This window comes from Erinaceus europaeus, chromosome 4, assembly GCF_950295315.1.
Source record: "Erinaceus europaeus chromosome 4, mEriEur2.1, whole genome shotgun sequence".
NCBI lineage: Eukaryota > Metazoa > Chordata > Mammalia > Eulipotyphla > Erinaceidae > Erinaceus > Erinaceus europaeus.
In genome coordinates, this window is record NC_080165.1 from 31,805,139 (window position 1) to 31,827,974 (window position 22,836).

The 22,836-nt window shown below is 42.5% G+C and overlaps 1 protein-coding gene across 3 annotated transcripts; it reads right to left on the reverse strand.

The window, feature by feature from the left end:
- Nucleotides 1–576: 576 nt before the first annotated feature.
- On the reverse strand, nucleotides 577–22,144 carry IRF4 (interferon regulatory factor 4). 3 transcript variants are annotated; one of them, XM_007531359.2, is made up of 9 exons: nucleotides 22,081–22,144; nucleotides 20,475–20,743; nucleotides 18,859–19,045; nucleotides 17,506–17,594; nucleotides 16,609–16,750; nucleotides 14,160–14,267; nucleotides 10,950–11,303; nucleotides 7,151–7,263; nucleotides 577–4,941 (listed from the first exon to the last, which is right to left on the reverse strand). In XM_007531359.2, exons 2-9 carry the CDS (start codon nucleotides 20,691–20,693, stop codon nucleotides 4,798–4,800), a joined length of 1,356 nt encoding a protein of 451 aa, XP_007531421.1. In that variant the 5' UTR covers nucleotides 20,694–20,743; nucleotides 22,081–22,144; the 3' UTR covers nucleotides 577–4,797. The 3 variants fall into 3 exon arrangements, with proteins under 3 accessions (XP_007531421.1, XP_007531420.1, XP_060045144.1); XM_007531358.2 differs by having other exon boundaries at nucleotides 16,609–16,753; XM_060189161.1 differs by lacking the exon at nucleotides 14,160–14,267 and having other exon boundaries at nucleotides 16,609–16,753.
- Nucleotides 22,145–22,836: the final 692 nt, after the last annotated feature.

Consider the following 22,836-nt stretch of genomic DNA (forward strand, 5'->3'; position numbering starts at 1 on the left):
TTAATCGTTGATTCTTGATTGTAAATCATTGATTGTTGATTGTTTCCGTAAGGGGTCTTCCTGACCGCAGTAACAGGCAGCCCTAACCACCACGTTTGGCTTCTGCAACCTAGCTTGCTTCCCATACTTACCCCTATAAATGACTGGGCTACACTGAGCTCAGGGCTGCACTCTGAGCATCACTTTACCTGTGAATGTAGTCACTCGGTGACTGAATAAAGACTCCTAAATTTGGCTGATTTGGTCTCAGGTGGTCTCTGACACGTATTTCACAACAATCTGGCTGCAAAGACAAGCTGACAGGGGACAGAGAGAACTATAAAGTCATAGGGGACTCCATCTTGCCTTGTGATTTTTTCTGCACATAGTTTTTCCATGATATTTCTTATTCAACATGATGGTTAGCCTACATGTCCTTCCATTTAACAGCAAGGTCAAAATCAAAGGAACCACAAATATAAATGGAACAAATAAACACAATTTCCTTGAATCTTCTAGAGTTTTAAGAACACTGGCGAAGAGAGAAAGAAAGTATTGATCAATACCCTGCCTAATTGTGATTCCAGGTGTTGGAGGATATCCTGGGATATGTTTTACAAAACTTTTTCAAAAGACAAGCTGAAAACATTGAGATCTAATTCCAGAGTTATATGAGAGCCAGTAAGAAAGCAGGCTGTAGTCTCTCCCACCCCTACCCCCCTAAAAAAAAAAAAAAGAAAACCCTTTCAGGAAGAGGTAGTATTTAATAATATACATTGTCCATAAAAGATTACTTTTTTAAAAAAAGTCTTTATTTATCAACTACTTAAAATATCAAATATTACAAATATCACTATGCTTTGAAAAACAGTTTACACAAAATTCATGGCATGACTATGCATAGTCATTGTTCATAAGAGGTTCAACCAAGTTGTGGAGATGTTCTTGCTTGAGAAGCTCAGCAACAAGGTAGAAGTAACAAAGAATTGGATTAAAGTCAAGGTAGCTGCCTGGTTCTATTCAACTATATGAGGGAGCAGGAGGCATGGGCTCTTCCAGCAAGTAGTTCCATTCCATTACAAAGTTCAAAGAAAATATGTATTTATATTGAAGGAGAATTGGCCTATTGGCCTTTCACCTTTCTTTTATTTCCCATATCTCTTCTTTCTTCCCCTCTCCTTCAGCTACACTTCACAGGCCTTTCTGAAATCAGTGGAAATAACAAGAGGAATACTGGTCTTTACTGTATTCAAATGACAATACACAGTAACAGTTAACAAGGAGTGGATGCAATCTACCCATATCAACATGGGGCAGTTAAAGATAGAACTGTGAAGCAGCAAGTTGCAGAAGGATGCATTTAACAGATCTGCCCTATTGTAGCATTTAGATAGATGCAAGTCTGTCACTAACTATTAAAGCAAGATATAGAAAGAAAATGTAGACCTGAAAAAGATTATTTTGAATTTATTTATTGAATAGAGACTGAGAGAAATAGAGAGGGAAGAGGAAGATAGAGAGGGACAGAGACAGACATCTGCAGCACCACTTCACTGCTCCTGAAGCTTTCCCCTTGCAGATGGGGCTCAGGGTTTGAACCAGGGTTTTTGTGCACTACAATGTGTGCACTTAACCAGGTGCTCCACCACCTGGCCCTTATCTAAAGAAATCTTAACATTTTCAGAAAAATATTCGTTGTTGGGTAAAGAGGAGAAACACAATCAAAGAAAAATGAAAGCATGTTTGCATTAGGCCAGAATATTTAGTAAAAAAAAAAAAAAAAAAAAGCTAATATAAAAATTTGAGCCTCACTAGCATAGAGAATATAGGAGCATCGCTATCTCTGAATCTATGCTCAACCACTGAACAACTTTTCAAGTAGAAATCCACATTAGACCCTGTACCAGTTCTCCCAGAGTTGTGTCGACTCTGGGGCTTAACATGCAGTGACATGAGGATAAAACCTAGTTTATGCTTTGGTCCCTGTAGGCCTTTTTTTTTCTAAACATGAGCCCAGGAATAATTGGGCCTAGGTGGCAACTGGAGTTGGTGTCATTTATTCAGTTGTAGATTTAGAATCTTTCTTCCTAGTGGAGCCATTTCTTTCTAACTCAAACATAATTGCTGAGTTCTCTATATAGTGACTGTCCCACTTTGCCTTGGCTGAAGAAGTTCCAGAATCTGTGTTTTAAACAAGTCCATCACACAAGTTCATTTATTAGTTACCACAGTATTAATAAACCCCAAGAAGAAGAAATAAGTCAAGCACATACATCAGTGAAACTTGTACATTTCTTCCTGAAATCCAAAGCTCTTTAGCATAAGTGAAGAAACTCTCCTGCAGTATCTTCCCTTGAGAACAATATATATACAATTTGCTAATCTCACTTTATCTAGTCAAGGAAGGAGGCAGCCATTCCTTTCTACAGTGTGAAGATGAGCAGGACAATGCCTCACCCTATTTCATGGAGAGCCCTCTACTAGTGCACTTTAATGACAATAGTAATTAAAACAGAACATTTCGGTTGGCAAAATAGCTCACCTGGATAGTGCTCTACCCAAATTTGAGTCCAGCCCCCACTGCATTGAAGAAAAGTTTGCTGCTGTAGTCTCTTTCGCTATCTCTCTGCTCTGTACCTGTCTAAGAGAAGAAAGTAAGAAAGACAGACAGGAAATAAGAAAGACAGGAAATAAGAAAGACAGGAAGGAAGGAAGGAAGGAAGGAAGGAAGGAAGGAAGGAAGGAAGGAAGGAAGGAAGGAAGGAAGGAAGGAAGGGAGGGAGGGAGGGAGGGAGGGAGGGAGGGAGACTTGGGAAAGTATAGGAGAAAGACACAACTTCCCAGGGACAAACACCACAAGTCTCCCTGTAGGGCTGAGGTGGGGGTAGAGATCTATAGTAAAGAGAGTCACATTCTGAGGCCTGTGTTATAGAAGCTCCTAATTTCTTGTCCATTTTCCCCTTAGGGTAATATACCCCAAAAATACTTTGCATCTATAAGATGTATACATTACTGCAGTTCATGAAGTACTACCTGCTGTTCAACATGTTCTTCCTGGACATGGCTACTGAAATACCTTTGTTTATACCAAGGAATGAGGTAAATCTGTATTATTTGATTACAATAGGAAGGCATAAAAGTGAGAGCTAGAAGACTCCATGATTTTTTTTCTTTACTTATGTAATATTTTAGAAAAGTGAAAAGTGTTGGACAATGAAACAACACTTGTAGGGAGGAGGATTTGGGCTGGAGAAAAAAGAGAGGGAAATGTTCTATATACTATATCCTTATACACTGTTTATGTTTTCTGTAGTTAATGTGTATTATTTCAATGCTAACAACTCCCTTTTAAAAACAATTAAAAAAGAAAAGACAATCCAATGTTGCCAAACTGGATAACAATTGCAGTCTGATTAATACAAGGGGTGCATTTTGGGACCAGTTGGTTTCAGATCTGACTGAGTGCACATATCACAAGTGGTGCATTTTGTTGAATGAATGTAAAAAAATATACAGGTTAGATTAGTATCAGAATGCTTTTGAGCAGTATCAATTTTTTGCTGAGCCTGGAAGTAATAACACTTATTTTGTCCTATGACAAAATATTAAAACTATGGCATCACTGTGTAAACCATCTGTACTTTTCCAAAACACCAAAAACAGTAAGGGATCTGCTTCATTTAAGCAAGCAGAGATCTTTGTGATTCTATAAAAAGACATATTCAAAAAAAGTATCCGAAGGCCTGCCAATCCATTTATGGCATGAGGAAGCATATAATACACACAATAAGCAAAAACAGCCCACTGAATCTGCAGTTATGAAATATGTGAAATGCTGTCATCATCTTTCCTAACAGAGTTCACCAATTTGAAAAACACCAGCCTCTTCTCTTTAGTGTTGTCATGGATAACTGATAGCCAAACAAAACAAACAGGATAAGAGGGGAAATGTCACTGTCTCAGAAATAAAATCTTTAGGAGTTAGATTTTTGGATCTCTATGAATGCTTCCTTAGAATACAGTTTTTGTAATCATTTCTATAGAGGGAAAAATCAAGAAGACAAACAAGCTATCTGACTAGATTGGTAAACCAACAAAAATGTACCAATCTAGGGTAACCCTAATGCTTTTTTGGCTCATGGAAGTAGAAACATAATTAATAAATGGCATCCAGGGGCATCCAAAGACAAAGAACAAATAGGAGGGCACACACCTTTATAACGCAGGGAAACCCACCCTGGGGTGACACCCAGGGCAGGTTGAGGCCAGAAAGAATCACTGAGAGCTGGCGTTAAAGATTCTGTTTCCTTCTATCAGCAAGCATTTTCTATAAGACTATCTCCTACTTGGTTTTCTTATGGGTGTTGTACTCTCCAATTTAGTCTTTATTTCCCTGAGAAGTTGTACAACACTTGGATGCTTTCACCCCTCGAGTATCGGACAATATCGAAACACACGTTTTCTCAGTCTTCATGCGTGAAATATGTCACATCAATTCAAAGACCGCACTTCAGTAAAATGTAAACACTCCCTTTGGTCAAATTTCACAGTCACTATCAATGACGGCAGTCTACAGCAGACACTGAAGCCCATCCTTCTTTTCGAAGTTTATCTGTCAAATTTGCTACAGATACTTTCTATAGATGTTGTTTATATGATGCTCACATGCTGCACTGAAGCCCCAAGTTCCTCAAATGAAAAGAGAGGAAGTTAAGTTGGCTCTTCTTATCAAAGTCAAATATTTACAATGAAACAAAATCTTGTATTCTGGCATTTTTCCTTCTTGGATACGCTCACCACTGTCCCACCAAGCAGTTTTCATTCTTGAATGGAGGAATGACGAATAGATCTGTGGTAATCCTCTGGACTGCTAATGTGTTCAGGTAAATCATAGCCCCGCAGGAAATGTCCACTGTTTTGTTGAGCGAAGTAATATAGTTGTCTGGCTAGTAGAGGTTCAACCTTTAATAAGAGATTTTAAGAAATCATTACTGAGATACTCTTTTTCATACATGGAATTGACACATCATTAACTTTACTCTCCACATATAAAGGCATAGTAAAGTCCAAAGTGTGAAGCTATCATATATCTAAACTTTTCATAGTTAGAGTACTCTGAAGAACTTTTTGTTAGGCTTTACACACACCAACATATACACAAAATCTACTTAATGGTGGGTTTCAACTGAAGTTAAAGAGGGTATCTTTTTATCAAGTGTTGTTTAATAATTACATTTAACTAAGCCTGAAGCAGATCAGGTAAAAAACCACCAAAGTAATAGTCATGAAAATTTAGGTCAATTAATTAATTAATTTTTTTTTTTACAATTGTAGTTTGACAGGGATGAGGTGAGTCATCTCGAATGACTAATGATTCCTCCACAACCTAGATCATCTGTATGTTTCTAAACTGAGGCCAAAAGAAAAAAGAAGACATCAAATCACACAGAAACAAAACTGCTACCATGGGGAAAGTATGTCAGTTGACCCCAGATTCATCTAGTTTGGTTATTATGTGGAGGATGAGATTCACCAACAGTCTCAAATGCTGCAAGTCAATCAGTTGTGCTATAAAATGAGTCATATGAAGTGCCTGAAACCAAATAATTCCTTGATAAAAAGGAGTAGGAATTCCTGGCTGCACACATACATGATTTCTTTTTCAGTAGCATCCGATTTCAGAGCAACTAGGTAAGTAGCTCAGCTGGTGGCTGAGCACAGGACTGTGTATTCCTGAAACTCCCAAGTCAATCTCCTATGTCACACATACTACAATGGTACTCTGGCTCCTCTCTCTCTCTTTCCTTGTCCTATCTAATATGAAATTAATAAATGTAATTAAAAACTAAAACAATCACACTGTTTCTTGCCTGGTGAACCCATCACTGCTAACTTAGAACACCCATAAAATCAGTCTAATACAGGAATTTATCATCAGCTTCTAAAATGTTACTTATGATTGCCAAGTTTATTTACTTACTTGATAATCCTAGTTGTTCACATGATATCAATTTGTTTATCAATAGTTACATCATTCACTGGAGAGAACTCACGAAAGAACTCTAAACTCTATGTGAAGGTCTCTACCTTTGTTGGTTGGAAGGTTTTTGCTTTTACAATAATCAAGAAGGAGTAACTGTGTATTCAAAAATTAAGTGGAATTTTATTTCAGTTTTCAATAAGAAATAGGCAAGCTAAAGTCTGACCTGAATTTTGATTAGTGAGTATAAAATTTTTACCATTAAGATTCATTACCTGGACCCATCAGTATGGGTCCAGAAACAGGCATGCAGCGATATAATTTTCAAAGTATAAAGTTTCAGTTATTCAAACTTTTGTTTTCTGCAACAAAAAAATGCTACATGTTATTTAAATAATTTTTCTTCTGAGATGGGGAGGTAGTATAATGGCTGTGCAAAAGACTTTCACCCCTGGGGCTCTGAGGTCCCATGTTCAATCCACAGCACCACCATAAGCCAAAGCTGAGCAGTGTCCAGGTCTTTCTCTCTGTGTCTTATTCTCTTTCAATAAAATAAAAGAAATAATATTAAAAATAACTTTTCTTCTTATGAAAAATATAATGAACTCATGTTAAACTCTTTTTTTTTTTTTTTTAGAAAAAATGATGATGGTCTAATTTCATTGAATTATCTGAAAGACTCACTCTCTTCCCAATAACAAAATCTTTGGTTTCCAACAGCTAAATAATTTCTAAACCTTCACAAATAAACAAGGGGCATTGAGAAGTATCTGGAGGGAAACTATAAATTGCACAACAACTCAACAGATACCCATTTTGGAATAACTTCTCCAACGAGTGATGATCAATCTTCATCATTTCAAAAGCAATTGCAAACATGGGGAGTCTTAAATGACAGATTTCAGTATCAAACCTTTTGCATCTCTACAAAACAGGAGTATGAAAATTTCCTTTAAAAAAAAGTGGGATAAGCTATGCCCATGCATGGGGGGGAGGGAGGGCTGGAACCCTATTTATGAAAGCAGTTTGTCTAGAGCAGGGTCGTCCCCCCCCCCTTCTGGTCGCCGGAAATTCCTCCTCTCGCACTATTTTCCCAAGTCACTTGGCATTTGCTTTCATCTGGGACTTCTCTAAAAGGGGGGCCTGTGCTTCACAAAGACCAGGAAAACTCAATCACTGGGGTGTACTCACATGAGCGGTGATGAGCTTCCTTTGCCTCTGTGGATCTGGAAACTCTTCTCCGAAGCAAAGAGTTATCTGGAATCTTGGCAGGGGACGGCCATGGTGAGCAAATGCTTGTAGCTCTGGAGAAACCCCAGAAGGAAAAAAAAAAAAGATATGAGAAACCATCATCGTTGAGCATACCAGAGTAGATCAAGAAGCAAGAGCTCGCTATTGACTCCAAAGGCTGAAATATAGTGTTCTCTGTTTATCTGGATGTACTTCATAACTTTTTGTTCTCAGATGATGTGTACTGATTTATACTTTGAATTGAGAGTACTTTTCCTGAGATAACTTGAAGTTTCATTCAATTCTTCAAGGGGCATACACCCTACAAACGATATGCCTTACTTTTTTTCAGCATTGAGTCCATGATGATACAAGAGCAAAGAGAAATGAAGGAGGGGAAAAAGAGAGAAAAAGCAAAGCTAAGAGAGAAAGAGAGAGAGAGAGACAGAGAGGCAGAGAGAGAGAGAGGAAGAGGGGAAATATAAAAGAAATTTTCATTAACAATTCATAATTCTCTGACTTGCTCCAGGCTTGTTTAAAAACTTTGTCTCAAAACTACAGATATCTATAAAATAATATCTGTGCTCCCCAGAGATAGGAGAGAGATACAGACGGACACAGAGAGAGAGATCATAGCACTGAAGCTTCCTTCAGTGAGGTGGCAGCCCAGCTCGAACCTGGGTCACACTCATGGTAAAGCCACACTCCATCCAAGTGAGCTATGTCACCAGCCCTTCCCATGGGAATAGTTGATATCCTGTAGACTGACTGCACATTAGGGGCAGCTGCAGCCTACCTGGCACTCGTCCAAACTGTAAGAGTGCTAATCCATCTTCTGGGATAGATGACTGAGTTGAGGTGAGGAGAATAGGGAAACACTAGGGGCTGCCACTTCTGTGGACATACCCACCCCAAACCACTGTTCTTACTGTAAAGATACAAAAACCACCACTCTTACTGCAAAGATATAGAGTGAGCCAGGAAAACAGCTGGGCAGGCTCATGTTCAAGCCCCTGTGTTGATCCATGTCCCCTCACTCACATGCAGGATAACTCCTGCCTCTGATGGCTTCTGTTTCTTTCCACCAGAGTCAGATATCATGCTCAGAAAAGAAACATGCTTACACAGGTGCTGTTGTGTTCTGCAGAACAGTATGAGGATGTGGATGCTGCTTTATCAGATTTGCACCTTGGGCTGTGCCTTGGGGGGCTGTCCCTACTAGTTTGCAAATCCTTAATGGGTAGATATCAAAGATTTCCACTGCTCTCTTCAACTGAAGAAAAAGTTTCTAGCTAACTCACTGGACGACTTGACTTCCTGCTTCTTAAAATTTTTTTAAATTTCTTTTCCAGAATTCAAATCAAACCTAACCAACTTAAGAATGTATGAAAAGCATATTCACAAGGTCTGAGGCTACATCTGTACAAGCTAGTCAGTGAGGTTAGTTGGCCAATTGTCTGCGAGGGACATGTCTCAGAGATTCTAGGACATAAGATCGTTTTGTGGGAATCCTTGATTGTGCACAAGCTGGTCTACACAACTTTGGTTCTCAAGTTCACAAACCTCTCCTTGAACCTCAGTGCTCACTTTGAGATAAAAGGATACAGTGATCACAAAGCATAGTCCTGATTTGCAGAGGAAGGAAAAAGACATAAAAGGATCTCATGCTTACAGATGAATATATGACATTCTAGGCAAGTGAATTTGTAGCTGGAGGATGCTCACAGCTGGTTTGCCCTGCCTCCCCATGCCCTACTGTAACCCTAAGTATGGTTAACAATTTCCTTATAGTGGAAGGGCCCTACTCTCCTGAAACATTCATGGCAAAGCCGTTCAGAGATGCACCTGTTATTTCCCTGGGATGGCTTCATTCAAGCCTCAACATCCCTGTGGTGGCTTCCGAAATCAAAAAAGACCAAGCTAGACAGTCTCCATGGAAATTCAAACCCACTGTCCTCTCTCAGATTTCCCTACAGGTATAGGAGGTGCAGACCTGGAACTTCTCAGTGACTCTTCCTGGATTCTCACCAGGATCACTGGGAGGTTTGAACTATAAAGAGCTTTGGGAGATCTTCTGAACCCCCCAAATAATTTTGATCCATATTCCTAGTAGGGGAGAAATGACAGGGGGAAGATGACCAGAGGGCTCTGAATTCCAACTCCATCAGGACCCAGAGAGAGAAGAGGGAAAAAGGAGGAATATTTAGATGTAGTGATAGGTGTAGATAAGACTTGGAAAGGAAGAGAAGATGGGACATAGGAAAAGAAAAAAAATGACAAATATATACAAATATAGACAGGTAGTTATAGAAATAGTAGTTAACCCATATCTACAACCTTAAAAGAACTACTGTAGCTTACAATGGAGGGGTTGGGGATTCAGAACTCTGGTAGTAGGAACAGTGTGGAGTTGTACCCTTGTTATCTTGTAATTCAATATTAAACCACTAATTAAAAAAGAGCTCTAGGAGCAGGTGTTTGCAGCTCAGAAGGTGAAGAGCAGCTCATTAGATGCTGCAGGGGTGTGGGGGGGTAGTAAGAGAACCAGGGACTCAGCTCCCCCTGAACTCCTGCCATGCTTGTCTGGGAAGGCTAATCAATAAGGGACATAGTTATTTTGGGCCATCAAGAGATAATTTCAATGAGTCTAAAAGCAAATTTGGGCAAATTAAGCTTTAAAGGTTGTGCACCCAGGATCAGTCCATACCATCTATATAACGTAGAGCTGAGCAATGCTCTACCTTATGTAGAAAAAAGAAAAAACGCTGTGCAAATTTCGATGGTGCTGAACACATAAATGCTTTGTCTTTTTTTACTTAAGATAAAGGGAACCAATAAACAAGTAGGGGAAAAAGATGAACACTTCAAAATTGGGTCTTCCGGAAGGAGGCACTCATCAACCAATGGGTAGGTGGAAGATAAAGTTGAATGAATTACTCAGTTTTAGCTGGCAGGTAGAATATCTCTCTCCCTCTATATTGGGCAGCTTCAAGAGAGATGGATAAGTGGACGCTTTGGATGAAGCTTTGACAATAACATGGTCAGAAGTTTCAGTAAGAACGACATGGGTTTTGTTTATTTGTCATGAAATCAAAACCAGAAAAGCAAAACCTACTGGCTCAGGAAACTATGATTAGAAACATGCATATCACAGCGATCATGAAAAATCTTCTCACAACTTCCCCTTCGCTAAATCAGTTCAATACACTCTATCTTGGGTCTCACCTGTTGGAGGTCATGCATATGGATGACACATTTCACAACCCAGAATGTGAACAATATATTTTTAACCTATATGATTTTCCTAGGAACCTGGAAAGAGCTGAAACAACAGATAGTCTTGCTGAGATCATGCCATTGATAACAAGGGACTTACTAGTGGGTAGCTATCTGTCTGAACACCAGAATTTCATACATCAGCCTGAGCCACCTTAAGCAAGCATCCTCCTTTTCAAATCTCTCTGCCCCTAGAGAGGAGCTGGTAGGAGAGTCAGAGGTGAAACAAAAAAGGAGCCTATGCTGTGGTCATTCTGGATGGGTTCAGGGATTCCTAGACCTCTGCCTGGAGCAGGAGGACTTACTGGTTTCGACTTCTACCACCTTATTCTCTCACTGTAAGGACAGCAGATACAAATATTCCATTCTCAAAGATCAGGCAGTGGGCACTTATACCTTGTAATCCTATAGTCTAATAAACCACTAGTAAATCTCTAATAAAAGACAAGACAGATTAAAAAAAAAAGATTAGGCAGTGCATTACCTGATAAAAACTGTTGTGTGTCAAAGAGTTTGCACGTCTGGTCTCTTTCCAGTTTGTTGGGCCTGTCACTGCACAGTGCCAGAGGCCCATCCCAGTAGATCCTGCTCTGACATAGTCTTTTGGCATAAAGTCCATCGGGGGCCATCCAGAGGACTACACCCCTTTCTAAGTGGCTCAGCAGTTTCTCAATGTTTTTCCTCTGCCCATTGTCCTCCGGGTAGGGGAAGAGGACCTGGTCCAGGTTACTGGCATCATAGGTGTGACCGTGGGAGATCCGGCAGCCTTCAGGACTGGATGTGGTCAGTTCCTTGACTAGGATTTCTCGGTAGTACAAGCAGATGTGGAGCCGGCAGTCTGTAAACACAGAGCTCTCAGGTTAGTGCTGAGCCATGCAGCCTGCCTACCATCTTGCCCACCCACTCAGCCAAACAAAACACATTAGATGGAATGCTGGGGACTAAAGATGTGCTGTACACAGTGAAAAGTTCCAGGATCAAGAGAGTCTAGGGGTTTCTAGAAGCTCATATCTCCTCCCTAGAGATTCACAGATACTTAGAGATAGTTAAAAAAAAAAAAAGAGAGAGAGAGAGAGAAAGAAACTCATTTCATGACAAAGTCAGTATTTTTCAGGAGAGAGAGAGAGAGAGAGAGAGAGAGAGCACACACTGCATTAGGTTTCTGTAAAGCACTGTCCATGTGGTGATGACATCAATTATGTCTAAAATACAATGGCATATGAGTCATGGAAGAAAAATTTATCTTTAAGCATGGCAATAAGTTTTCATTAGGCTTGGATTCTACTGGTAGAAAAAGAAAAAAAGAAGAAAAAGCAAACACATGCACATATTAGGAACTGAAAAATATTATTCTGATGGCAGTTAGGTAAGAAGAAATTGTCTGCAAGCATGTGCACATTAAAGTTTCAGGAGGGAGAAGCACCAAGCTCTTATACACAGTGATCTCTGGTGGGAATGTGATATTTTTATTTTCCCCATTAGCTTTTTTAATTAGTCTCCTCCACAGACTAATCCATAGTGTATATATACCACTAGCACAACAAAATGAATTCAGGCAAAGAAAAGACAATCAGTGATAAAATTATTTTGTGAATACAGTCCGCTGACATTGTACTAGGTTTGGTGTCTAAGTGTGAGAATAATTTCACTAGTGTGCTTCCTAAAATCAACAAGATGTACTTAGGCCATGCTGCTGATTCCAGACCCTTTTTTAAAAACATGACTTTCTTTTCAATGCAGGCTGAATAGACCCAAGTTAGGTTTATAAATGACCCCTTCACTGAAATGCAAATGGCTTCATGGACTGACAACAGCTACCCATCAAGAACTAGGTGGGATTTGAGAAACAACAGGAAATGCAGTTCTCTAGTAAGTGTGGTCAAGGTGGAGAATTAATCTCCAGTATCTACACCCAAAAAAGAAACCCACAAAACCCTCTTATTCCTCAATGGAAGGTATTGCTACCGGAACCCCCATCACTAGGCCCTAATTCTCCACTTCAATTTTATGGCTGTAAACACACGTGTGAGCAGAACTCAGATGATGTACCCCAACGGGAGTGGGTGGTAGCCACTGGAGGTGACACTCAGGGCAGGTTTCATTTCATTTAATGTCATCAGAAATCATGTGGCCGCAGTGGTATAAATAGCTGTTTACTTCCTACCCTCTTGGCACCCACACATTGGTGCTCAATAAAAGGGTTTGAGAGTTTCTAAAAACAAGCATCAGACTTTCTTTTCTGAAACACCTCCTTCCTGGTACCATTCAGGAAGGTCTAGGAAGAAAGGCAGACAACCTCATTCAGAAATTCACACAGCAAGGAATAAAAAAGGGAGCCCCCCCCAAAAGCACCACCTACAACTCTAGTCTCCCTGAAACTTTGAGCATTAAGTTTATTTTTTTCTAATATATATGTATATATATATTCAATAGCCATCAGGTTTATTACTGGGGTTCCATGTCTGCACAATAAATCCACTGCTCCCAATGGCCATCGCTCCCCTTTTTTTGGTTGATAAAGAAAGAAAAATTGAGAGGGAAAGGGGAGATAGATAGATAGATAGATAGATGATAGATAGATAGATAGATAGATAGATAGATAGATAGATAGAGAGAGATGGGAGAGAGAGAGAGAGAGATCTCAAGAGATCTGTGGCACAATTTTACTACTCATGAGGTTTTATAAGGGCCAGAGTCTTGAACCTGGGTCCTTGCTTATGGTAATGTGCTACCATCTGGCCCCAAGTCAATTTTTTTCCATACTAGTAACTTCTAGAGGTCAGAGGCAAGTTGATATTTCTGAGGTTTAAACCTTCATTTTTAATATAAATACAAGTCCATTTTTTAAAGAATCCAAAACATGATCATGTGTGTGTGTTTGTGTATGTGTGTGTGTTTGCAAAGCATTTACCTAGTTAATCTTGGCCTACTTTCCTTGGAACAGTCAAGCAAGACTTTGAGTATTTTTATTTACATATTTATTTATCTTTAGAAATGGATCTTTCAGGCTGGGGCATTAGTCCAATGGAAGAGCACAGGACTTTCTTGCTGCAACTCTAGATTCAATTTCCTCTTTAGCATGTACTGAGTACTAGGTTCAATTTCCTCATTAGCATGAGCTGAGTACTGCTTTGGTTTCACTCTCTTATCAAAAAGTAATTGACAAACAGAAATAGAACCTTAAAGACCAGAACTAACTATTATTTGTAAGATACATTAAAATTCAGAGGATGATCACAAAACTTTGAGGCAGGTGAATCTTACCAGGAGAAAGGAGACTATGTCTCCAGAAATCTCCTGACTAAACCTAGAAGGATGATCCACTTTTCCAAATGAGAAACCCTTGTGCTTTTTTTTTTTCAAAGAAATGATACCACATTGTGAGAATGTTGGCTGAAGAGGGGGCAGTTGGTAAATGGCACTGGTGTTTGCATATTCTTGGAAATTCAAAGTGATTCCAATGAGAACTCAGAATGACTCAAGGAAGTCCAACCAAGCATTTGCCATCGCCACCCAAAAAGTACACTGGTTTCTCAGTTTCTAAAGTACTGCTCAGTCACACAGATGGGAAGCCAGATGTGTCCATACACCCAGGCACTGGCAGCAGGAAAGCAGCTGTACTCACTGACTGCCTGTCATATCTTCCCACAGGCCCTCCTCCTGTGGGTACTTCTAGAACCCACCTCATACTCACCTGAGAGCGCCAAGGCTTCGGCAGACCTTATGCTTGGCTCTATGGGGATTCCAGGAGCCTGGGACTCAGGCGGGGCACAAGCATAAAAGGTTCCTGTCACCTGGCAACCTGCATTTGCAAATAAAAATCAGATGATGTCTAAACAGAGTTTGTCTGGCACATAGGAAGGCTGCCTCTCCTGAAGGTGTGGTTGCTGAACATCTGGGGATATACCAACCCCTGGGCCTTAGCTGAGACTGTTGGCATACTCAGGAGGCAAACACAAACTGAAGTTAAATGATAAAACCAGCACTGAAGGAGGAAGATGCCTTTCCATGGTTTTAGAAAGAAACTTAAAAAAAAAAAAAACCTTTTCCTGCCTTCCTTCCCATCTCCCTTCCTTTCCACCATTTAACACCTCCATGACTTCACATGACTATAATGTGGTAAGACATTCAAGACCTGCTCTCTAATCAATACAGTAAAATAGCACCTTGCTGACTTTAGTCACCAAGCTTTCCACTAACGCTCAGAACTCATTAATCTCCTAACTGAAGGTGGGGACTCTTTGACCAATGTCTCTCCATAATTCGTAGGTAGAGACTGTGGCTCAGAGAGACAAAATAATTTAGCACTGTTTACACAACAAGTTTATAGCAGGTCTGCAGGAGTTCTGATGCCAGAGTCCAATCCCACAAAATGTTGAGTTCACACTTAACTTGCTACTTGAGGGAGAGGGAGAAAAATGAACCTTATTTCTTGGCAGCACAGAAGATATGAACTGCATTAAATGTTAATCAAAGGAAATATGTAACAAAACTGTGCACTTTCTTTAGTGTCACCTATACATATAATAAGTTTCTCTGATCCATATATATATTTTTACACAATTCTAAACATTACCTTTTATTGTCATTAGTTCAGTGGATCTTATTGCACTGAACACAGGTCTGAATTTCAGAGCCTATTTGAGGTTAGCTAATCAGTTTCTATTAAGTTGTTTTTTAAAAAACAAACTTTGTTGCAAACAACTCGTGAAAAATCGACTGTCAACAAATCCTGAGCATTTTTTTTGGAGCCTTGCCACTTATTACAAAAATTAAATAATGGGGGCTGGGTGGTGATGTCCTCAGTGGCGCGCACATATTATCATGTGAGAGGATCAGAGTTCAAATCCCCAGCTCCCTCCTGCTGATGTGGGGTGGGGTGGGGTCTTCACAAATGAGGAACAGGCGTCTCTCCCTTGTCTCTCCCTCTCTCTGTCCATCTATCATCTTTGTCAAAAAAAAAAAAAAAGGTAGGGTAGCCACTGGGATTGATGGAGGCAGGCAGGCACTACATCCTTATGGTGATACTGGTGGCCAAAAATCTAAACAATGTTATAGTTGACCAAAACTATAAAAGTGACATGACCTGACCGACTTTTGAAAGAGCAAATAGTCCTAGGACATAGAAAAGGATCAGCACATTGACACATCTCAGAATTTCTACTTAAATAGTTAACTCAAATGTCCTAAATGCTTGTATGTTGCTGTATTGATCATAGTGTAAATTTTTTTCTTTGCTTTTAGGTACTTAGAGAGCAAAGCTCCTTAGGACCCAACACCAGCTCTAAACTTTCAAGGTGATTTTGTTCCCCATAGTACTTTTCTTCATTTCCTTATTTCCATTGCTTCTATTTCTAAGAACAACTATAGTGGGTGCAACATTGTTTAAAAGACATGCACTAACTCAAGAGTATCCCAGTGCCTCTTGAGAAGGGAACCCTGGGCACAATTGTAATGTATCTTTATTTTACAGGTGTGTAGAAAGAAATGGACCAGTGAGGCTATGTGGTTCTTTGTCAACATTAAGGGACAATGCAAAAGGGAAGACAGCCAAAAACCCACTACCTTTAACCCAAGATAAAAAATAAAGCTTAAAATTATTCATAGAGGATGAAAAATGCTAACTTATTAATTTAGAGAACATAAATAACCACAGTCTGATATCTGACATTCCCTGTCTTAAGGTAAAGACTGAACTTAGAGCTCAGGAGATCTAAAAATGAACTTCAGCTAGCACTGTGCTTTCACTGAGTAATCCTTGTTAATAGTTCTTATGTTATATGAACTCATCTTTATAAAAATATTGTGTGTGGGTGGGCTTTTTATCAGCCAGGAATGATCTCAGTGATGTTTAAATAAGACTAGAGGTCAATTCCAAGACTAGATCCTGGACCATAGTAGGTCAGATATCAATCTGACCTCACAAGGAAACATTAGGATACCTCCTCTGAAGACTATAGACCGCAAAGGAGAGGGAAACCTCTCCTCTGCTGCACATGTGGTCTTTTCTAACAGTTCCAAGAAGGGAAAGGAAGCATGGGACTAGCCAGAAAAGTGGATTAGGCCAGACTGAGACACTTAGGTCAAGTTTGTTCTGCTGGGTCAATGGCAGCCACTGGAGCCAGCCCCAGCACAATCCTTACCATTTTCACATGTTGGGCCTTGCCAGTGATGGCTTCGGGGTCCGAATGTCACCGGGCATTGATAAGAGATTTCAGGGTGTGGCTGATCAGGAACATATTCCCTCCAACTTCGGTCATGGGGTGGCATCATGTAGTTATGAACCTGCTAAAGGAACATGAAAGAGGAGCTCAGATGACAAGCAGCCTGCTCAGAAAGAACAGTTGGGGTAGCCTTGAGTGTGTGTGTGCGTGTGTGTGTGTGTGTGTGTGTGTGTGTGTGTGTGTGTGTGTGTCTGTTAAACCTTCTAAACTTCTCAGGAAATCTCTGATTCGACTGAAAGCCAGATCATTTCCTCATCTAAAAGACTTTAGCGTGAATTGCTCATCATGCTAGTTGGAAATAGCCACGCAGAATCAAAGAGCACAATGAAGACAGTGTTGTCAAGTAATGATGGACACGAAGCTTCATCATATGGTTAAACCTGGCACCAAAAGCACTGCAGGGAAATTTTCCTTCTTGTACCCACCAAAGGGAGTAAAACAGAGCAGTAATTCACACTAGAAACGTCTAAAGAGATCAGCTGCCCCTGTGGTTTCACATGATGAAGCCCTACTTCCAAGGTCTTCCACTTCCATAAAAGCTTTGTTTCCCAAGAGAGCTCAGCATTAATAGTAGAAGTCTATTCCAACATTAGGTACACACTTCTTTCCTACCACTTTAATCCAACAATACCCACTGGAAAGCTATTCATTCAACAACCAGAGGGTTTTGTTTAGCTGTTGAAAGGCACAAATGAAGTTCTACTATTTTTGTTTGTGTATTTTTCCCCCATTGTCTTGGACTAGCTGGCTCATTCTCTGAGTGCTATCACTCAAACCCAGATTCCCTTTCGACAAGCCCAGTGCCCTCCATGGTACCTGAGCTGGGAGTGAGCTGTAAGGATTCGTCATGGGGTAGGGATGGCTCATGGTCATCTGTGGGTCTTCCAGATTGAGCTGCTTTGCTCCTGTATGTTTGGGCAAAAGGGAAATAGCACAGCATGAAAAAAGGAACTTACATACTGAATGCTAAATCTTAGAAAAACACCAAAGGTCTGATTCCTAGAGTGTATAATGTGGTATTGATAAATAAGGGATTTTCCAGTCTTATTGGAAAATTATTTGTCTGATACATTACTCTGATTTGACAAGAATGGAATTGGCACAGATAGAGAAATAAATAAAAATGTGTGTAAATGCATCTTATTATTTAAAGGGTCCTACCACAAAGATGTTTTGCCAGTGAGTTCATCTACCTGGTTAGTTTAAAATAAAAATTCCCTGTGGAGGGAGATGGCATACTGGTTATGCAATAGGCTTTAATGCCTGAGGCTCTGAGGTCCCAGGTTTAATTCCCCAGACCACCATAAAGGAGAGATAAGCAATGTTCTTGTCTCTCTGTCTCAGTCTTTCTCTTTGTATCTCACATTCCTTAAAAATGGAATAATTAGAATATTTTTAAATGAAATAAAATAAATATCCCTGGGCTGACTATATACTGGAAAGAACTTTGGGAAAAGGGAATCAGAATTTTAATAATCATCCCATCTGACAACAGTACACTCTAAAAGTTAACATTTTAGTACTACAAATATTACTAATATATAAAAATGATTAATCACAAAAGACTGATAGAAAAGTAAAGCTTTTAACACAGTTTCCTTTGATAGGATGGAGATTTGGCCCATATCTTTTTTAAATTTTTTTTTTAATTTTTAATTTAATTTTATTTATTCTCTTTTGTTGCCCTTGTTGTTTTATTGTTGTAGTTATTATTGTTGTTGTTGTCGTCATTGTTGGATAGGACAGAGAGAAATGGAGAGAGGAGGGGAAGACAGAGAGGAGGAGAGAAAGACAGACACCTGCAGACCTGCTTCACTGCCTGTGAAGTGACTCCCCTGCAGGTGGGGAGCCGAGGTTCGAACTGGGATCCTTACGCCGGTCCTTGTGCTTTGCGCCACCTGCGCTTAACCCGCTGCACTACAGCCCAACTCCCTTGGCCCGTATCTTAACAGAAATAACTGGAAGACATGCATGTGTGCACACATATAGGCTTGGAGTCTGAGAAATGATCCTATACCACAGAGCATCATCAGTACTTGGGCAATCAGCCTGTTGTGCTTAAACACAGGGCAGGAAACAGGCCAACTATATAAAAAAAAATTAACGGAGGGGCCTTCAGAATGAAAGAAAGCTACTTATGTGCTGTCACCCTAGGGCTGGAAGTCCTACCTTTTTTGGCTCCCTCAGGTACAATTCTGTAGACCTTGTAGGGATCAGAGATGTCCAACTGGCTCCGCTCAACCAGCTCTTCAAAGTCATTGCTCTTGTTCAGAGCACAGCGGAGCCGTGTCTTCCAAGTAGGAGGGTCTGGTTTATCTATACCTTCTCGGAATTTTCCTTTAAATAATGCCCAGGCCTGGCAAGAAAAAAATTAAATAAGAAAGAACATTAAAATTCAGTTTTTTTTAAAAATTATTTTGACAACAAGGGCAACAAAAGGGAATAAATAAATAAATACTAATAATTATTTTGGATCAAGACAAAGAGAAACTGACAGAGAAGGGGCAAGTAGAGAGGAAGAAACAGAGAGATACCTGTAGCACTATTTCACTACTGAAGATTCCCCCCTGCATTTGGGGGACCAGGGGCTTGAAGTTTTTGCACACTATAGTGTGTGTACCAGGTGCACCACCACCCAGCTGTAAGATTGTTTTAAAAGAAACTGAAAGGAAGGAATGTTGCCTCAGATTCCCAGTGTAGCTCAGAAAGACACCAGGTGTTTTTGGAGTAAACTTTAGACCTTATCACTGCTGAATCTCAGAGACAAACTATTTGGGAAAGGTTAGTGGGTTGTGAAGGGTCAAGGACCCTCACCATCCAGCATCTGAGGATGTTTTGCTGGAACTGGGAAAAGCTGTGGTATAAGCTGCTACTCACAGATGACATGTGGATGGATGGTCAGACAATCTAAAGTATTTACAAAGCTAGTGCCCTGAGGAAGTTAAGTTCTCTTAGCCTGCTCTGGACTCTAACACACACAATTCACTGGGTCAACTGAGGTAGAGAAAAACATCCCTGACCTCAGGATACACAAAGAGAAGGTAAAAAAAATATATCAGAGTATGGTCCAAACAGAAGTCCAGAGAGAGTGAAGCAAAGAGAGAGAGAGAGAGAGAGAGAGAGATCCAAATTCCCAGAGAGACCTGAAAGAGTCTAATAGAGGAATAGCGTCAGAAGCACCTCAAAAGAACTACAAGGGACAGAGACTGAATCAAAGAAATATATATATACAGAAAGAGCCTCTGAGAGAATAAAAACCCACTGAAGCAGAGAAACAAAGGAGGGTAGCACTTACAGAGAAATGGACAGACAGACGGACAAACTGATCAGTTCAAGCAGGAAAGAATCAACAAGCACAGAAAGAACTTCTCTTTGCAAACACTGGCACTCAGGGATATGCAGCCTAAAACTTTGAAACCAATGTGCAAACTCCCCCCCCCCCAGGGCTTCCCCTGCAGCTGGAGGGAGTTAACACGGGGTGAGGGGGGGGTACAGCACTTGTCACATGCTCCGGACTGGACTAGGCCCCCATTTGTGAAACCACGTGAGAAGTGGAAAACTTTTTATTTCTCGCGGCCTCAGTCAATTGCCACCTGATGCTCCTGGGCCTACCACTCATGGCGCTCACCCCGCCCAGTTCATCCCCAGCAGGCCCCTTCCCAAGGAGAACCGCTGGGCTGTGCACACCAGCTGATCCCACCTGGCTTCCTGCAGTTTGGGGGGTCATGGCTTGTGGGGGGCGCTCCCTCCCCCTCCCCCATTGCGGTTTCCCGCGTGCTGTTGACCTTGAAGAGTGCCGCATCCTCCTCGCGGTTGTAGTCCTGCTTGCCCGCGTGCTTCCAAGGGATGCGGAAGATGCTCTTCTCCTCGTTCTCCCACACGAGCCCCGGGTACTTGCCGCTGTCAATCTGGTCGATCAGCCACTGGCGGAGTTTCCCGTTGCCACAGCTCACCGAGCTCATGCCGAATTCTCCACCTCGCCCGCCGCTGCCCTCCAGGTTCATGCCCAGCTTCGCCCTCACGCGCTGGACCCGCCTCCTGTACTCACTCTGAGCTGCAGGAATGGGGGAGCCCTTCAACCTCCAACCCCAGCCGCGTGGTACCTAGCACCCCCTCTCCCCCAGTCCAGGCCCACTCGGGCAATGGCCAAGAGGTCCACTGGGCCTCCCGGGCAGCGAGGCGGAACCAGTGTCACCAGAAAGTCCCCAGGAGCGGGCACCTTCTTAATCGGTGCGGACGTTCCCCCCCCCCCCGCCCCAAAAAGTCCTCCCGCCCCACCTCTCGGACGCGCCATTCTCCTCCTGGGCACCTGAATCCTCGACGCACCCCAGTCTCACAGACCCCCCTCATTTGCCAACATACACACACACCCCATCCAGCCTCTGCTACTCTGAGCACTCGATTTACATACTCACTGCCCATTCTCTCTACCCCTCTGTCCCCTAGCCGCTACCTGCCCACTACACTCTTCTCCCTGCGTTTCAACTCCTGGCCTACTCCGGGTTCACCACTCCCTTGGGCAGTCCGGGTCCCGAGCATCTCCCGCGCAGACCCACCTGCTGTCTGATGCTCCCGGTGCGCAGCACCCAGAAAAATTCCTCCCTGGCCTGCTCCTGGACCCACCACCACCACCACCCCCCCCCCCACCGTTTAAGTTTTTCTAGCCAGAAATATTAAGTGAGACTTGGAGCAACAGTTGGCAGAGACCAGAGACCGGGTGCTGTGCTAGGAGGGCAGGCCCAGAGCGAGGAATTTGTGAAGCGCAGAGCGAGGGCTGGATCCCGGGGGCAGGTGGGGACTAAGAGGTCCTGGGGATGGGTCGGGGGTAGCGGGGAGAGGGAGCGGCGCAGAGCCCCGGGGTTCAGGCGGCAGAACGCTGCACGGGAGAGCCCCAAATCTGGAGCTCCTCCTCCACCACCCGCCAGGCAGCAGCGCGCTGAGCCCGCGGTGAGTTTAAACCCTTCGAGAGAGAGCTGGGATTGGAAGCCTGTCACCCTTAAGGGGCCACTGGAATTGCCAGCCGCGGCGACTGCAGGAACCCGGGAGAACAGTTAGCCCGGCGGGTCCAGAGCCTGGTTTCCCTGGACAGACCCACAGAAGAAGGTGGGGAGCGAGGTGGGGAGAAGGCACAGGGATGCTCCAGCAGCAGCCATCCCATCCCTTTCCACTCGCGGAGGCCCTCAATGGGACCCGGTGCGCACCCACACCTCCCGCCCAGATAATGATGGGTGGGAGTTGGGGTTCCCTCAAGGGGTGTACTCCCTCCAGGTTCCAAAGTTGGGGTCCCCGGCTCTGTGCTCAGTAGGTGACCGGAGACCTCCCGCCAGCGCTCCCAGGTTTCTATCCAGCCAACCTCAGATGGGGGTGCGCATGACCGACGCCAGGCCTTACCTCACCCCTGACAAGGAATTGAGGGGCTGCAGTGGATCCCAAGCTCAAGAGGCGAAACTACGACTCCGAAGGTGAGAGAAAGAGGAACTTTATAGAGCTTAAAAGGGATTGGGGGGGCGGAGCCTGGGGCGTGGCGGGCCAGCGGCGCGGGCTGGGTGTGAGGGGGTGCAGTTTAGGGGCGGGGAGCAGTCAGCCGGCGCCGGGGGGGGGGGGGGGGGGAGTCCTAGGCGCGCACAGCCTGGGGGACCCTCACTCGCGGCGGTTTCCTGACAAGAGCAAGGCGCGAAATGGGGAGCTCGCCTTTGCTCCGGTACCTACCGGAGGCCCCTCTAGAACTAGTAACAGCTAAACAACGACAGCGGCGTGGTTAGGGCGGGAAGTGGAAGGGGTAGGGGTGTGGGTGCAGGAGCGGGAATCTGGTATCAAGAGGACTTCGCCTGCTTGCAGAATTTAAAGACAGGAATTGCCCACATAAAAAAAAAAACTGGTTCGAGGGGGCACTTAGTTACAGCTGTGGTCTGGCAGACCCTCGGGGGACTTTGCACAATCGCTAGAGTGTCAGACTTGCAGAACCAAGATCCTGAGTTCCAGCTCAGCCACCACTTCTGCCAAGGTGATGCTCTGATTCTACTTTTCACTCTCTTTCTTTATGGCAAAGAAGTAAATGCATCTTTTTTTAAAAAAAGAAAAAAAAAGGGAAACGGAAATGACACCTATAAAGTTATAAACTACAGTTCAAATACCATCTATAAGTCT

What these genes read in the sequence shown, in the direction of transcription:
- IRF4 (XM_007531358.2), bottom strand. Translation starts at nt 20,693, where the DNA reads ATGAACCTGGAGGGCAGCGGCGGGCGAGGTGGAGAATTCGGCATGAGC. An exon ending in ACCTGAGGGAGCCAAAAAAG is followed by an intron (nt 17,595 to 18,858) that starts GTAGGACTTCCA and finishes CCAAACATACAG; the next exon opens with GAGCAAAGCAGCTCAATCTG. An exon ending in AGGCCCAACATGTGAAAATG is followed by an intron (nt 14,268 to 16,608) that starts GTAAGGATTGTG and finishes TTGCAAATGCAG; the next exon opens with GTTGCCAGGTGACAGGAACC.